This window comes from Narcine bancroftii, chromosome 8 (genome assembly GCF_036971445.1).
Source record: "Narcine bancroftii isolate sNarBan1 chromosome 8, sNarBan1.hap1, whole genome shotgun sequence".
Taxonomy (NCBI): Eukaryota; Metazoa; Chordata; class Chondrichthyes; order Torpediniformes; family Narcinidae; genus Narcine; species Narcine bancroftii.
This window is the reverse complement of record NC_091476.1, coordinates 103,829,135-103,846,929: the sequence shown is the minus strand read 5'-3', so window position 1 is coordinate 103,846,929 and position 17,795 is coordinate 103,829,135. Positions and strand designations below refer to the sequence as shown.

General features: G+C 39.9%; 1 protein-coding gene across 2 annotated transcripts in view; it reads left to right on the top strand.

Moving 5' to 3' along the window:
• Positions 1–17,795, top strand: part of cbl (Cbl proto-oncogene, E3 ubiquitin protein ligase) — a 197,167-nt gene that overhangs the window by 114,541 nt on the left and 64,831 nt on the right. For both annotated transcript variants that reach the window (XM_069894666.1, XM_069894665.1), the window contains exons 4-5: positions 3,924–4,070; positions 17,164–17,320. In XM_069894666.1, the coding sequence (XP_069750767.1) occupies positions 3,924–4,070; positions 17,164–17,320 (304 nt within the window). The remainder of the gene's footprint in view (positions 1–3,923; positions 4,071–17,163; positions 17,321–17,795) is intronic.

Sequence of the window (17,795 nt, the reverse complement as noted above, 5' to 3'; positions counted from 1 at the left end):
GGAAAGGGCTTTGGCAAATACTAGAGCGCATCGGATGCCCCCCAAAGTTCCTCAACATGGTTATCCAACTGCACGAAAACCAACAAGGTCGGGTCAGATACAGCAATGAGCTCTCTAAACCCTTCTCCATTAACAATGGCGTGAAGCAAGGCTGTGTTCTCGCACCAACCCTCTTTTCAATCTTCTTCAGCATGATGCTGAACCAAGCCATGAAAGACCTCAACAATGAAGACGCTGTTTACATCCGGTACCGCACGGATGGCAGTCTCTTCAATCTGAGGCGCCTGCAAGCTCACACCAAGACACAAGAGAAACTTGTCCGTGAACTACTCTTTGCAGACGATGCCGCTTTAGTTGCCCATTCAGAGCCAGCTCTTCAGCGCTTGACGTCCTGTTTTGCGGAAACTGCCAAAATGTTTGGCCTGGAAGTCAGCCTGAAGAAAACTGAGGTCCTCCATCAGCCAGCTCCCCACCGTGACTACCAGCCCCCACACATCTCCATCGGGCACACAAAACTCAAAACGGTCAACCAGTTTACCTATCTTGGCTGCACCATTTCATCAGATGCAAGGATCGACAACAAGATAGACAACAGACTCGCCAAGGCAAATAGCGCCTTTGGAAGACTACACAAAAGAGTCTGGAAAAACAACCAACTGAAAAACCTCACAAAGATAAGCGTATACAGAGCCGTTGTCATACCCACACTCCTGTTCGGCTCCGAATCATGGGTCCTCTACCAGCATCACCTACGGCTCCTAGAACGCTTCCACCAGCGTTGTCTCCACTCCATCCTCAACATTCATTGGAGCGACTTCATCCCTAACGTCGAAGTACTCGAGATGGCAGAGGTCGACAGCATCGAGTCCACGCTGCTGAAGATCCAGCTGCCCTGGGTGGGTCACGTCTCCAGAATGGAGGACCATCGCCTTCCCAAGATCGTGTTATATGGCGAGCTCTCCACTGGCCACCGTGACAGAGGTGCACCAAAGAAGAGGTACAAGGACTGCCTAAAGAAATCTCTTGGTGCCTGCCACATTGACCACTGCCAGTGGGCTGATATCGCCTCAAACCGTGCATCTTGGGGCCTCACAGTTCGGCGGGCAGCAACCTCCTTTGAAGAAGACCGCAGAGCCCACCTCACTGACAAAAGGCAAAGGAGGAAAAACCCAACACCCAACCCCAACCAACCAATTTTCCCCTGCAACCGCTGCAACCGTGTCTGCCTGTCCTGCATCGGACTTGTCAGCCACAAACGAGCCTGCAGGTGACATGGACATTTACCCCCTCCATAAATTTTCGTCCACGAAGCCAAGTCAAAGAAGAAAAGTATTTGGTGGATGCTGAAAAAAAACCCCAGAAAACACATCATCTGTGGAAAGAGAAACAATGAATGTTTCAGATTGAAAACCCTTCAGTGTATTTTCAGCATATGTTTTTGATTTTCATTTACTGCTAGGTTAAATAGTCTTTTTTGAAAAAGAAATACAGTAAAATCCCCCAAGCAACTGGCAAATAAATAAATAAATAGATAGCGAGAATGAATAAAAATGTAAATGAAAAAGTTTAAAATTGTAAAAGTAAATATTCTCTGAAGCAAGTGCTCACCGGTGGAGCACCCCGGCTGTGCCCCACACACAGCATAAAGTTTTAATAAAGTTGGGTTTGAATAAAATGGTGTCACCCAGGATGAAGATCCGGCTGATGCCGCTCACTGCTTGGGTGACTCTACCAAAGTGTCTCCCTATCCCTTTATCTTTATTAGTATATTGTTAAATATATTACAGGAACACAATCCTTTTTTCAGACATCTAAAATCTGGAAAGCTCCAAAATCCGGCAAGTGGGGAGAGAGAGACCAGCAGTGGGAGTCGGGAGATTGGGTGAGAGACCGGCAGCGCGGGTCAGGCGGGGGAGAGACTGGCAGCGCGAGTCTGGTGATTGGGTGAGAGACTGGCAGCACAATTCAGGTGGGCTTAAATCTGGCTATCAGAAATTCTGAACACCCTGTCCCCCAAGTGTTCTGGATAAAGGATTGTGCACCTGTAGGAAGGCTTTATCTGTAAACTTGAGAGGAAGGGTGTTAATTATGATAGCAGCACTGTTAGCGCTGAACCAGCAACCAGGACTTAAATTTCAATTTTGTAAGATACAGGAATTACCTGGTTAAAGTGAACTTTTCATAATTAAGGACTACAAAACTGATTTTAAAAAAAATTATTTTACGTTTTGCACTGTCTTTTGTTTTTTAAATTGTTTATTCTCAATGCAAGTATATTTAATTAGGCGTTGCAAGAGTGTGTCTTAGGCAACCAGAAAATTCGTATATCCAGCATTACAAACAGGTGCTGGTTTCTGGGGAGTTTACTGTATACTGCTAATTAGCAAATTTTGGCCAAACTGGACAAAATTCAATATTTTACTGTTTATATTTTGACCTTTGCTATGGAAGTGGACAAGCAGATTGGGAATTGATACACTATCGTACACTGCTTCTTACCGACTTTATAAAATGTGATTGAAATTTATAGCAATGTAGTCACAAGGCTTGATTGACAGTGAAATTGCCTCTTCACTGTTCTGTAAATACTATTATCTCTGTATGCAGCCTAAAATGGCTTATGTTCAAACAAACACACCTAAAAACTCAACATCTGTAAAATAATCCACTTACCCCTAAAAGGAGAAGTCCTCTGCTCGATCTCTTAAGAGATTATATTACTTGTAAACTGGTAACGAGTGGTGCTGAAATAAATTGGAATGGCTGAAGAAGGTGGCATGTTGCAAAAAGGAATAACACTAGGAAGTGGCCGATCTCTAAACCTTTCCTCTGTCTATTCTGTTTGTGCTGTGATGATATGTAGAAAGCAATGTAAGTCATTCCCTGTGATATGTGACTGGACTGTGGATTGTTTGGTTTATATTTTCAATGTGTAACTTTTGATGGGCTGGATTTAGAAGGGGTGATAAATTCTTAAAATTGGATTATCTGGCATTAAACGGAAGCACAGTTAGCGCAAAGCTATTATAGCGCCAGCGAACCAGAGTTCGAATCCAGCACTGTTTGTAAGTTTGTATGTTTTCCCCATGTCTGCATGGGTTTCCTCTGATGCTACAGTTTTCTCTCTCCATAAAAAGTTTGTAGGTCAGTTGTATATTTGGGTGGCACGGACTCGGGCCGGATGGACCTGTTACCGTGCTGTATGTCTAAATTTAAAAAAATAATTTTAATTTATTTCGAACTGTGAGTGTGCCAATGTTTAGTGTAATTGGAGCATGTTGAGAAAAGAGGAAGAAGGTTGCAGACCATGAAACACAATTCCAAAGTGGGTCGGTCATCATAACATCAAGATTTGTTGCTTTTAACTTTTTTGTTCTTCAAAATTTAATCACTGTTTCTCATTAGCCATTGTAATTGCAGTGAGTAACTGCATATGCAGCAGGTTATTGTGGTCAAGCAATGCCCCTCCTCTTTGTTTCCTGGCCCCTATTTTTACCAGTTTTCTGCCTGACCGCTAGCCTTAATTTGCTATACGACCAACAGAATACAACTCAGCCTGTCATGAATTAGTCAACTTCAGGAAAAATGGCAATCAGGATTGCACAAATGACCTCGGGGTCTGATTTTAACAAAGTGAAAATTGGCAAGGACATGTGATTGTTGCAGACCATCCACAAATCCTGAAGGTGTACATGTGAAGACAAGTTTGGACACTGCTGCTCTTGCGATGATATCAAATTCCTTTGTTTCTAAGGAACTCCTACTATTATTTTGAGGGAAATTGATTGAAAGGAATTTTTATCATTCATTTTGATTTATGTTAACCACAGATTTTGTCCTATGAATAACTCATTTGCTTTTAATTATTAATGAGAAAATTGGTGATAAATATCACTCAAGAAAAATATTTATTATCTTTACAGACGACATTTGACCAAGCTATCACTGATATTCAGTCACATGTTGGCAGAGCTGAAAGCTATATTCCAAAATGGCGTATTCATGGGGGATACTTTCAGGATCACAAAAGCAGATGCAGCAGATTTCTGGAGGAAAGCTTATGGAGAAAAGTAAGTAACTTAATAACAATTGAGTTATGATTTTCAGCATAATGATGACATTTAGATTTTTTCCTCTTCAGTTTGCTCAATGTTATCACAGCGCCAGCGACCTTGGGTTTGAATCTGTTGCTGTGTAAGGAGCTTGTACATTCTCCCAGGTCGGCATGGGTTTTCTCTTTTAAAAAAAAAATGTATGGAGGTTGTAGGTTAATTGGTGTATTTGGGGGGCACGGGTGTATGGGCTGGAAGGACCTGCTCTATGTTAAAATAAATTCTAAATTCAATAGGATCTTTCTATTTTTCCATAGTCAACTTTCTAGACTTATCTCTATTGATAGGTTTCAAGCTATTAATGTCATGAATTTTTCTGTGAATCATTTCTGCAAATGGCAGTTGAAGGAGTCTGTATATTATTGTTTCCTTTCATAATTTTAAGCTGATTTCCTTTTGTTTCTGCTATTCCTCTGTCCAACATTTCCCCAAAGATCTCATTCCTTGATCTCTTTTCTGCAGCATAAACAATAAACATCTGTACTTTGGCCTTGCACCCAGTTTGTTCAGCTCCAGAGATTTTAAGATCAGCTGATTATGCTTTAATTTTAAAAAATTCCTGTTGCAGTTTGTTCTCCAGTCAAACCCAGGTACTATTCTGACAGCCATATCCTGAATTTCATATAGTCTTCTGTCAATCTGTAAATACATTCTAACACTTCTGCTCCTTGCCATTGTTAGTTTGTGTACCTTCCCCTAATGCAAATACATTCTACTCTTCCTGCCTGTCCCATCCACCTTTTCCATTTCCTTCCCCAAACACTCATGTCTTTGTAAATCTATATACTTCTCCTATTCCAAACAATGCTCTCATGTTATTCACCCTTTAGTCTTTTACACTGACTATTACCCAGCTCATCCTGGCATACACACACCACTACTATCAGGCTTCAAAAGCCCATAATACATAAAACTAAATGCCATCTTTGAACTAAAATCATAATTATTCTATGACACCATTCTATTTTTTCCTTGCCTGAGTTTATCCAAGCCCAATATTGTTCCAATGAGAAGTAACCTTTTGCTACAAAGCCCATGTACAAAAACCCTCTTCCTGTACTTTAGTTATTTTAAAATCAAAATCAGAGATAACACTTTGACTTCCATGGAACATTAGCTGACTAACAAGAAGCAGAGAGATTATACAATTTTTTATTGGACAAAACTCTGAAGGAGAGCCTCAATTGTTCTAATTTAGAGATAGAAGGTAGTTTTGCTGTTGATGGAAAGGTGGGAAATTAAGTAGCGATGTCATATAATGTTATGAATTAGTTCAGTGAGTAGGCAAAGATCTGTCAGATTAAGTATAATGTGGGGAAAATTAGAAATTTTTAATTTGGTATGAAAAAAGAAACCATCTAAATCAGGGGTGTCAAACTCAAATTCACGGAGGGCCAAAATTAAAAACTTGGACTAAGTCGAGGGCCGAACTAAATATTTATTGAAAATTTTCAACAACATCTGCATGTTTTCTCTTCTTTCAACATATGTAATGTTAAACTTTAGGATATAACTTTAGGAGGATAATGTTACAGGTCAGGAGTAGGTAGCTCAAGTTCACCCTTTGCTTGACCTGAGGGAAACCTATTTTGTCCCTGTGGAGATGTAGTCAGCATTCGCAGGCTGTGTCCATTTTGGCCTGCATCAGGACTCAGCATTTCCTGCTCACTCCTCAGGCTCTAGGCCTCTATTCACCCTCGACTCACCATCCCTCTACCTGATCAGTCCTTTACCCAACCTCTACTCACCCCTCACTCCACTCGCTCTGCCTCTACCCACCCCATCTTATACACGCCCCTCTACTGCCTCTCCCCTCAACCTGTTCCTCCCTCTACCCGTCTTTCACCCTCTAATCACCCCTCCCCTACTCGCCCTGCCCCTCCCCTTTTACCTCTTCCCTATCCACCCCTCCTACTCATCTCTCCCTCTAACTACCCCTCGCACCACCATAACTTCCCCTGCCCATTACTCCTCACCTACACCCTCTGCCCACCCCTGCTTACCCACCCACTCAGGCCCAGCGCGCTGCCGATCAGCCTTTGCGGAACAGCGGGGGCCGTGCGCAGCCTGCCATGTCCGTCGCGCCGACAGGAAATCACAGGCGCTCGGCCATCCGCTGCACCGCTCGACAGGTGGGAGAAGTGACTGGTTGTGCGGGGAGCCTTCCAACTGGCTTGCCGGCTGATGACATCGACAGACTTCTCGTGTTACAATTTCTCGTGTTACAATGGGGAAGGATGTGCAATGAAGGGGGAGGATGGTGGGGGTGACATTACCAAAAAACAGCATCGGCTCTCGCTGCAGGGCGGGCCACCTCTAATACATTTTTGAAATGATCTTGCGGGCCAAATATAATTATATCGTGGGCCAAATTTGGCCCGCGGGCCAGAGTTTGACATGTGTGATCTAAATGGTGAGAAGATATAGAGGAGCTTTCGTGTCAGGGCATAATTATTAAGCATTTCATTTGCAGGTATAGAAAATTAATAAGAATACTAACTGATTTATTGCTTGGGGAAAATTGAACAGTTATAATAGAACATTGACAAGATGACAGAGAAATATGTACAATATTGGTTTCCTTATTGAGGGAAAGATGTAACTATGTTGAAAGAAAGTTTTCTGGAATACTTAGAATGGATGGTGACTCATAGGGAAAGGTTGGATAAGCTAAACCTTTATCCATTAGAATTTTGAAGAGTGAGAGAAGACTTGATTGAAACATATGACCGAAGAATCTTGAGAATGCGTGAGGACTGGATGTCCTTCTGTGGGAGAATTTTAATTTGATATCTTGGTTTGAAAAGAAGCTATTTCTTCAAGTGTAGCATATTTTTTTTTTCTCAAGGACAGTGAGTCTTTGGAATTCTCTTTCTCAAAGGATGCTAAAAGCTGAGTCTGTTTTTTTTAAGGCAGAGGCAAATTGAGTTTTGATATTACACCTTTCTCACACAGATGGTGCTAGGTGGAACATGCTGATAGAGATGGGTACAATGACAACATTCAAAAGGCATTTAGACGGGTCCAGGGTTTGGGATTTTGAGGATATGGACCAAACCATGGACAAACAGAACTACTGGATAGGCAACGTGATCAGTGTGAATATGTTGTTTTACTAATGGGTCTGGCTTCTTACTGTAAACTATGGTTCTACATAGACAGTGACAAAGATGAAGATCACACCTCAGTGGCTGGAACTGAGAGATATCTGCAGTATTAGCATTACTGTGTTGCCCATGACTCTCTGAAGAACTAACAGACAATAATCCTGGTAACTGGGAAAATATTTACAAAAGAAAACTTCCCTAAAAACAGAAAATATCCTCACTGTACCTTGAACAAGCAACTTCCTATATTTTAGAGAACAGAGTTTGCAATGATCTGTCAGACTATCCACACTCCCACTCAATATCCTCACAATGTATGGAGTCCTATATTTATGAAGCAGTCCCTTATAGTGGCAGTCAATAACTGTTTATAAATCGCAAGTAGAGAATGGCAAACAATTTAGCTCCTTGGGGAATTTTTTTTTAAATGTATTACCATGATATCGTTCTGGTTGGTAAAATTTGAGTCCAGAATTCATTCCTGATTTTGAAGATTGATTGCTGAGTATGACCTTGTTACAGTATAATTCTGATTATCCGAAATGGTTGGGACCAGGCCCATGTCAGATAAACTTTTTTTTTTGAGAACTGGTCATTTAAAAAAAAGCCCAGTAGCAACAGCAAATCACTTGTATCAATGTTTAAATGACATCAAGCAACAAGGGAAGGCTTCTTAAGCATTAAAATAATGTTTAAATCTTACCAAAAAAAATCCTGGCTGCCACTGATCACAGAGACCTCCCAACCACTGCCAATCCCCAGCACTAATCCATAGTTGCCACTGATCCTGGGCTGGTGGAACATTCACTGGTAAGTTGGCAGGTTCCTGTCACCCTGGTCACCAGAGCTCCCGATACCAGCGAATCCTCCCCTAGGCCTAACAACCCACACCCACGAACCCAGGAGGGGAGGGATGCCACTGAGCCGAGGTCCTGCTCCTGCCTGGGAGGCCACTCTCCTTGATGTGGGAGACAGTGGCACGCAGTTTGAGAGGGAGAGTTGGAGAGAAAATTCATTAAAGGTAGGTAAAGAAGAAATGGAAAGAGAGAAACAAGGACAATCTTTGTTCTAATTTCATGTCAAGTGAATTCAACCTGTGAGGTCAGTTTGGCTCTGAAAATTTTTGGATAAATAAGGATTTCTGATTTGTTTCAGATATCCTCATTTATCCAAAAAATTTTTTAAAGTTTCGTATAAATAAGGATTTTAGCGAATCCGACTTCATATAATCAGACTTGTACTGTACTTGGATGGAAATCCCATAATAATAAGTAATGACATTCTGTTAAGCTTTCCTAGTTACTATCTCACCTGCTCCTCACCTTGTGCAAAATATCCCCTCTGCATCTCAAGAGTTTTGCATACTTTCGCTTTTAGGATACTTTTTAAAATTCTTTGTGCCAGATAGAAATTGGCACCATTCTACAATTGACATTTTCCTACACTATTCTCCATTTTTTTCATGTTATCCTACTCCATGAACTTTCATTTTCTGCAATAAGCTTTGAAAAGACTCTTGTCAAATGCCTTCTGGAAATCTAAATATTGTATATCCAAAAGATGTCCATCACTCCCAGTACAAATCTCTTGTTATTTCTAGCTCTGATATTTTTTCTATTCAGTGAAAGTACCTTGCAGAACCAAACAAAGGCATTCAATCAAAACTAAAAATCAAAAGTGTATTCTCTAAAATTTGGATCATTCTCTACATTCTGGATCAGTTCCTTTGGATGGAGTATAGCTAATGCGACACCACTTATTAAGAAAGGAGGGAGAGAGAAATCAGGGAATTATAGATCAATTCACCTGACATCGGTAATGGGGAAAATGCTGGAGTCTTGTAAATGAAATGAATAAATTGTTCTAAAATATTGATACATATTTATTTTGTATTATATTTTGTGTATATATGTGATTATAATATGCCATATATTGTGTGTATGTGCGTGCACCATGGTCTGGAGAAACTTTCATCTGGTTGTACGTGTGCAGTTAGATGATAATGAACTTGATGAAGGAACCGCATACAGTAAATTTGCAGATGAGACAAAGCTGAGTGGCAGTTGTGAGCTATGAGGAAGATTCTAAGAGGCTGCAGGGTGATTAGCATAGATTTGTAGAGTGGGAAGTGTGACAGATGCAGTTTAACATGCTTATCCATGTAATGGCAATAAAAGGAAGGCTGATTATCTGAATGATGATAAATTAGAAAACGGGCAGGTGCAATGAGACTTGGGTGTCATCATGCATCAGTCATTGTAGCTTGGAATGCAAGTATATCATTCAGTGAAGAAAGCAAAAGGCATGTTGGCCTTTGGAGAGAGAGATTTGGAATATGGAAGGAAGGAGTTTTGATCTTCTAATCTGAGCAAAGTTATTCTTGCTATTAGGGAGTGCAACAAAGTTTTTCTAGACTGATTCCTGGATTGGCAGGACTGAAATATGAAGAAAGACCTGATAGACTAGGATTATATTCATTGAAATTTAAAAGAATGAGAGGAGATAAAATTCTGACAGGACTGGGAAAGTTGGATGCAAGAAGAATGCTCCTAATATTGGAGACGTCCAGAAAAATAGATCACAGTCAAAGAATAAAGGTTAAGCCACTTAGCACTGTAGTGAGGAGAAACCTTATATTTAGGGTTGTGAACTTGTGGACCTCGTGACAGATATATTCGAAAGGAAGTTGGATGTGGCCCTGATTGCTGAAGGGACCAACTATGATTGTATTGAATGGTAATGCAGATTCAAAGGGTTGAGAGGCCTACTTCTGAACCTACTTTCTATGATCTCTCCCATTTGAGATGATGTGAATATGAAGCACTCCCTGTGATTCATTTGACAGAGCACAGATTAGGCAAGGCTGTTGCAGGATTTCCAAGCAAATAAATTGTGTAAATTTGGGACCTGTTGAAGAAAGTGATGGAATGTCATTGTGTCCCATTCACCACAAGAAGAGTATTGCACCATACAATAAAACCGTCAAATGATTGCTTCAATATTGCTGCCATTGTGGACAAGAACATGAGTAATTGATAAATTGCTCTGCTCACAAGCATTATGAATTTAAAATTTAATTTTTATAAATCATACATGATAAAAAGGACATTGAAGATTCTTGGAGAGGATAAAATGAGCATTGCTGGGCTAGATGAGGTCAGATTTAGCACCAATTGAAAATGTGCACCTAATGTCAAACATCTGAACACCCATCGATAAGTCACTGTTTATGCAAGACAACCAGTGACCTTGCAGTTTCACTCTGAGGCAACATGTCCTCTTGGAGCAAACATTAATCTCAAGGGTGTCCAGTTAAAATCAACAAGTCCTGCAGTTGATTTAAAGCAAATCTGCTGGGAGATGCTTCCAATGAACCAAGTGATCTCTGATGTAGATTTCATTATGCTAATAAAACAAAAAAAAACAATGCTATGCCTATATATGGAAGTAATACAGAACAGAAGGTGGAACTGATAAAGGCAAAACATTCATGAAGATTGCTTCCAAGCATGTAATCTCTTCAGATATTCTGCTCATACGAATAGTCAGATAGCAGGAAAATTAGAATGGAAATGTCATCTAATCTGAGACCAGGAGAAGCATTATGCACATGAGATTTTCATTGTGGGAGAGAAAGCTTTAGAAGGCTTGCCTGAGAGCATCCAACTGGATGCATGTTGAGCTGTGAGCTGAGAATTGGCGAAGCAAGAGACCAGTAATGAAAACAATTGGAAATGTTTTGGCAGACTTCAGTAGAGTGAATATTTCAGTGTGGTCAGTACCAAGAATGGCCCTAGTAAATAGAGCTAGATGAGGAAAGTTCATTTATAACCTCTTTGTTGCCTTATTTGACAGAAACTGTTGAAAATGAATGCACTTTGGAAAATGAAGTGTGAGAGGAATTTTAGCACAGAGTGGATGCTTCATTTGATGGTATCAATGGGGTAAAAACGGTCGCAAATAACAATGATTTTTGGAGAAGGTGGAAAAAATGGAAAAGGCAGAGTTAGACTAAAGTTGAGAGACCTGATGTGCAAGGCAAAGCTACTAAAACTGAAGGAGCATCAATTGGGAGATTTGATTCCCAGAAATGATCTGAAACCTGATTTGTTAAAGATAAAGCAAGCAAAATAAATGCCAAGCTTGACATTCATTGCAGAGTATAAAGGATTTGTCAGCTATTTTGGAAAGATCCTACCCCATGTGAATAAGATGAATGAATGAGATGCCACTCACCACTTGACCAACTTGGATATGTAATAATATTCAATGCATGGACATGTGCATCCAGTCAAATGAATCAAGAAGACCGTCTTAATAGTCTCTTTGATAGTAACTCTACATTATGGGAAGATGCCTTTGAACGCTGTCTTTGCAGGAGGCTCTGACAGATGTGCTAAGTACAAATTGATATGGGTCAAATGCAGGCAGATGGGATCAGAGTAGGTGAGGCTTTTGACTTGGCATGGACAAGTCGTGCTTAAGGGTCTGTTTCCACATTGTACAACTCTGACTAGTAAGTCAATATTGTCTAGGAAATGACATGCAAGGACTATTGTAATGCCACTTTCCTTTTTCTCTTGTGCTATGGTAACTGTGAATATTTATTAGCACCCAATCTTTTGTATTTATTTTATTTTTTAATTTAATGCATGCTGTTGTAATTATTTTCATGAAGTAATTGGTTGCAGCAAGCAAGAATGTTGGTGTGTATGACAATAAACTCATTATCATTGTGTAATTTGTGTGCCTAGCCGTATCCATTTCAAGATGCCTCGGATACTGAGCTTCAGTTTATCTTTGTGATGAAACACAAACCAGTTTCTTAGCCAATAGGTGCTTTCAAATTGCAGCACCCTGGTAGACCTTCTGGGACCCGGGTGCGATTACTGGGTCATGGGTGCAAGATGCACCTTTCAAGTTGTAGGTGGACCTACCTGTTAAATAGCCAACCCGGAAATTTAAGAGGAATCCTGCCCCCATGATGACGCAGTGAGTAACGTGTCACACACTCACGGAAACTATCGGTGGTCGGTGGCTGGCACCACCACCACCTGCCCCTACCCCCTCGATGTGTCGCTGCGCAAACTGGGAGGGGGGAAGGATGTGGTTGCTGCCCCGACATGCCACTCCAGTTCATGGTGATGGCTCGATGATGCTGGAACTGCTCCGCTAATGCCAAGAAAGCAGCCTCATCACCACCCAGACCATGCCCTTTTCTCACTGCTGCCGTCAGGATGGAGGTATAGCAGCCTGAAGATGAACACTCAACATTACAAAAACCGATTTCTGAGTGGACAAGAACCGCAGACACTACCTCACTTTTTTCTTTTGAACTAATTTATTTATTTTTTAAAAATAGTGTATTTACAGAATTGTAATTTTAAGCAATTTTTGCACTGAAATGCACCATAATTCTGCTGCAAAACAAAAAAAAAATATTGTGGCATGTTCATGACAATAAACCAGATTCTTCAGAAATGAATGCTTTCCTTTGCATGAATGATCAGGGGTCATATGCAGAAATAAAAGACCAACAAATATAGGAACTAGTGAAAGTAAAAGCTTCACTCGTATACAGACAGACACCGAGCAAAAGTTAATCCACTTTGATTTCATCTTAATAGGACAATGTGTGTAATGGCTGGATTACTTTTTTTCTTTGTAAAATCATTCACTAAATGTCATTTGGAGCCACAAAGAGCAGCTTCCCAGAGTTGTTGATCACAAACTGGTTGTAATTTATAGCAGACATTGTGGTTCTCTCAAAAACAGAACCTTAATTTCCACAACCTGATGGTGTGAAGATGGTGAAGTAACTTGAAATTGGTTAAATTATTACAAACTCTTAAGTGAATATTTCAACATTTTCCTTCCCTAATGTATACTCATGAGTAAATGAGCTTGCTTCCCAAGAAATCTGCTGCAGCCAGAAGTGGTTTTTTTTAAATGAGGGAGACCACAACAGATGTGCTAAAATACTTCTGTCACTACTGTGAGCTTGGAGAGACAATTAGTGCAAAGCCCTCATTGGACTGACACCAAAAGTCAGTGGGATATCAACACACACTGCACACCTGATTGTATAAGATCACAGGAGAGGAGGATGTGCCATCTTGGGAAAAACAAGACTGAAGGTATACTAGGAAATGGACACATCTGGAAATCATCCTTAGGTGATGTCCATTGTATGGTTAAGGAATAGAAATTGTGATGACGATTACTGAAGAGCAAAAGCACCATAGTTTGACATCATAGGATATGGAAGTATTGCAACCATTTGCCACAGATCTGTCGACCTAACCTGGAAAGCCTCATGTCAAATTGAAGAATAGAAGGCAGGCAGTTATTTTTGACTTTATTTTTGTTTTCAAGGATGTAACATATGTGACACATGTAATATTGATTGGAAACATGTTTGGACTTGTATCATGACAAACTGTGCCACTGCAACATAATTTAAAATTAATTTTGTGTTTCCGAGAAAGCTACAGTTAGAATGCTACTTAAGCTAGTACAGGTAGACCCCAGCTTACAATGGGATTTAGTTCTGAGACTTCCATTCAAAGTCAAAATTATTGTAAATTGAAATTGGACAAAATAACCCGTGAGATTTGCTGAAAACAATAATGCAAGATTTACCGGGGGAAAAAAAATTAGTATTTTGCTGAAAAAAAAAGAACAGAATCATTATAACTTTTTGAAATATTCTGTTGGGACACCATAAGTAGGGGTCTATCTGTATTTTTTTTTAAAAGGAGCATTTGTTAGTTTCTATTAATGACTATTTTCCTGTATCATAGAACATATATTGAGGCAGGTTTGGAGATCACCTTAAGGTCAATTAAGAAGTGAAAGTTGTAAACTGGTTCAGATAGTTACCAGAGTCGGGCTAAGGAATTTGCTTTATAAAGGAGATGATTTGTTTTACTCAGTAGAATTTCTGCTTATCCAGTACTGCCTGTCAGATTGGCATTTAAATGAAAAGGGTGAAGATGGGATGGTGAAAATATATATTTTTAATATATATCTAAACACTTCAACTTTTTTGCTTCAGTACACAAAAATGCAGGAAAAACTCAGCAGGTCATGCAGCATCTTTAGGAAGTAAAAGATAACCAACGTTTCGGGCCTGAGGCCTTATGAGCAAAAAGCAGGCAGGTGCTTGAATAAAGGTGAGAGGAAGGGACAGGGTGAGGAGCACTGGCCAACAGGCTAGTGGGCGTAAAAGAAAAAATAGAGAAGTGATGGGGAGGAGATTGGTCTCTGAATGCAGAGGGAAGGGGTGGGATGCTTTTTTTGTTGCTGAGGGACAGTAGATCAATGAGATAGATCAATCGAAGACTAAAATTTATAACACAGGAACAGAAAATATTACTAATGATTTTCTCCCAATGACTGAATCAACAAGATTGGAACCATACATATGTGGTTTCACACATCTGGAAAAATGTAGAGGTATTGGAAGTAGATACCTTTGTCATCTGTGAAGTCGAGAAGGGTTATAGGACCTCATTACTTACATAACCATTTTCATATTGTACCGGTAATGGCAAAATCATTTGAAGGATTCAAATAAGAGCTGATATGGATTCAACAATCTGCAGGTCACCCCCCTGAGCTCTCATTATTGTGATTCTGAATGTTTGAATTCCAAGCAAAATGGCCATGAAGTCTGCTGAAAGTTCAGTTACTTGCTGCTGCAGACTGATAGAGCTGAAGTATTTCATGATAAGATCAAGTAGTGGAAAATGCTGCACAGATATGAAATTCGTGTGAAGAGTAAGCAAGCAAAATTAAAATTTAGAAAGCACACCTGTCACTGCTGTTTTACTTTTTAATTAAACTTTGCATAGCAGATGTCTTGCGCTGCAACTAATATCATGTACGTGCGTTTGAAGTATTAAAGATTACAGTTTTTGAGCTCTCAGCTATCAGGTCTGTTCATGATTTGAACAGTTTTATGCCACCTGGTTTTGTCTCATCAGCCAAAGTTTCTTTTGCTGCACTGGTATCTGCAAGTTCCGATGTGCACCAGTTTCATTGCTCTCATCTCTTTTGTGAATGCTGATCTATAAAGCATAATATGAACTCTGGCATCTTAATTGCCATGAATGTCTGCAAATTTTATTGCATTTTAACTTTTGGTCATCCTTTAATTAAAGTATTTTTCTGCCCCATTCCTCCATTGTTGAAGCATTGTTTTCAAGTATATTAGTTCTCTATTCCCTGATATTTTTCCCAAGAAGTTTTTTTGAGCAACTCTCACTGACTGTTAGCTAGTTATTTGACAATGGAAGCCATCTGAGTTGACCTCTGCACTGTCCCACATGTGTATTTCCAGCAGGCGACATTAGATGTCAATTAGTCGGACTGCAAATTTTCTGAAGTTAATCTGGAGGTGCAAATATAAGATTCTTTTATTGTCATGGTTCACCAACAGCAAAGAAAGAAAACCAATAGGGAGTTCCTTCAGAGTCACCAAATGTTTGTGGATTCATCTCCAATGCTACCATAGCCTTTGCAGCTGCTCAGAAATCTGTTCCAAGGTATTGGCAACCCAAGTTCCAGATCTAAACCTCTGATATGATTAGGAAGCACCTGAAGCCCTTCCCGCTATTGGAACCATCTCTCATCCCGGTTCTGATACCTGGTACCCCTTCAGCTAATCTCAAGACTGGTGTGAGTCCTTTGACCGCATGTCATCTGCAGGCTGCGTGGGTTTCTCGCCTCAAGTCTACAACAGCCGGTGTGTTTTTCAGCCACATAGCATCTCACTAGTCACCATCCTGCTCCTTCTCAAATGTGGTGTATTCTCCCTGTTTTCTGGGGCCCTGTGCCAGTCTGCTTCTCCAGAATCTGCAACCCCTCAAGGCCGCTGCCAGTACAGGTGCCACCATCTTGGGCCCAGACCCTGCCACCACAGGATTATAAAATAAAACACAATCGGTTTCTTTAACAGGCCATTTAAAGCCTGTACGGAGCCATTGATAGTCAGACTGGGTGGTAGAACACAGTGGAAGAGCACTGTGTTTCCTCTCTCCCTGGGTTCCCACCAGTGGCAACAGTGATGTTGCAGAAGCTCTACCAGCACTACCATTTTTTTCTGGGCCCAAATAAATTTGTAATTTTATAGTTGTACCCTGTTGTGATGATCTAAATTAGAATCCAATCTTAATTGAAAATTAAACTTTGTATTTCTACCTGATCTGCATTCGGTTGTCTTTTGAAGTTGTGGCAAATTCTAATGCAAGCTGGACTTTGGGTCTATTTTGATTAATAATTTTCTTGTACTGCAAATTATGAATTTCAATATCACTGTTGTCAAAAGGTACAGTGTACATCAGGATTTCCCTTTCAGGGAGAAAAAGGAATCACTCAATAACTTGAATGCTTGAAAGATTTATAAAGTGACTTAAAAGTGAAGGCTGGTTTATGTTTTGTATGAGATTTAACTGCCCACAGATTCGTTTACACCTTGCCTTTTGAGTTTCTCCTTGGTGTATATTGCAGTTTTTAAATAACAAGTACACCTGTGAAGTATAATTTTCTGGCTTTACAGTTTTAGTAATTCCTAGAAGATTGAAGAATTGTAATCGAGATAGAAACTGCACCATAAAACTGATTGACAGATGCCACTTAAAAGCACCGTTGGCATTATTGAATTTTATAAATGAAAATATGTAGTATATCAAAGTGAAGTTTATGCTCGCATGAATGAAAATAGAATTAAGTTGCAGTGCCATAACGTTTGGGACAAAGACACATTTTGTTTGATGACAAATTTAAAACTGGAGCACAGGGGAAATTAAATAGGAAAAAAAATGTCTTTGTCCCAAACATTTTGGAGGGCACTGTATAACAACCTAAAAAAAATTGTTTGTTCCATGCCATCGCATTTTGTTTTTTATGCTGACCGATCTGTCTGTTTTCTCCTGTGTCAGGACGATTATTCACTGGAAGGTTTTTCGACAAGCCTTGCATGATGTTCATCCAATCACTTCGGGTCTGGAGGCTATGGCCTTGAAATCTACCATTGATCTGACGTGTAATGATTTCATATCTGTTTTCGAATTTGACATTTTCACACGACTTTTTCAGGTTAGTACATCATTTTGTGACAGAATATGGAAAGGCTAGTCATTTGATTACCTGGAGAATGCAACACTATCATTCTGCCCAAAGCTTCCATGTTTAATCATCAGAATTTTATTTTTGATGTAGCATTTAGGTCTAATATATTTGGGTTAGTAGAAGATTTGTATGTATCCAGTGAAGATAATGTCAAATTTTTGATGAAAGAAACAGAAGAAAAACAGGTTCTGGAATGTTCTTTATTGCATAGAAAGAGGCCATTCAGCTTATCTCATTTATGCAGAGCAATTCCAGTTCCCTGACCCTTATTTTTCTACAACCTATTGTTTCTCGCTTGTCCATTGATTCAACCACTCATAACCTACATTAGGTGTTATTTATAGTAGCCAATTAGTGTAACAGTTAGTCTTTTGGTGTATGAGAGGAACCAGAGCACCTGAGGGGAACTTTGTCACAGGGAGCTCCATACAAATAGTACTGT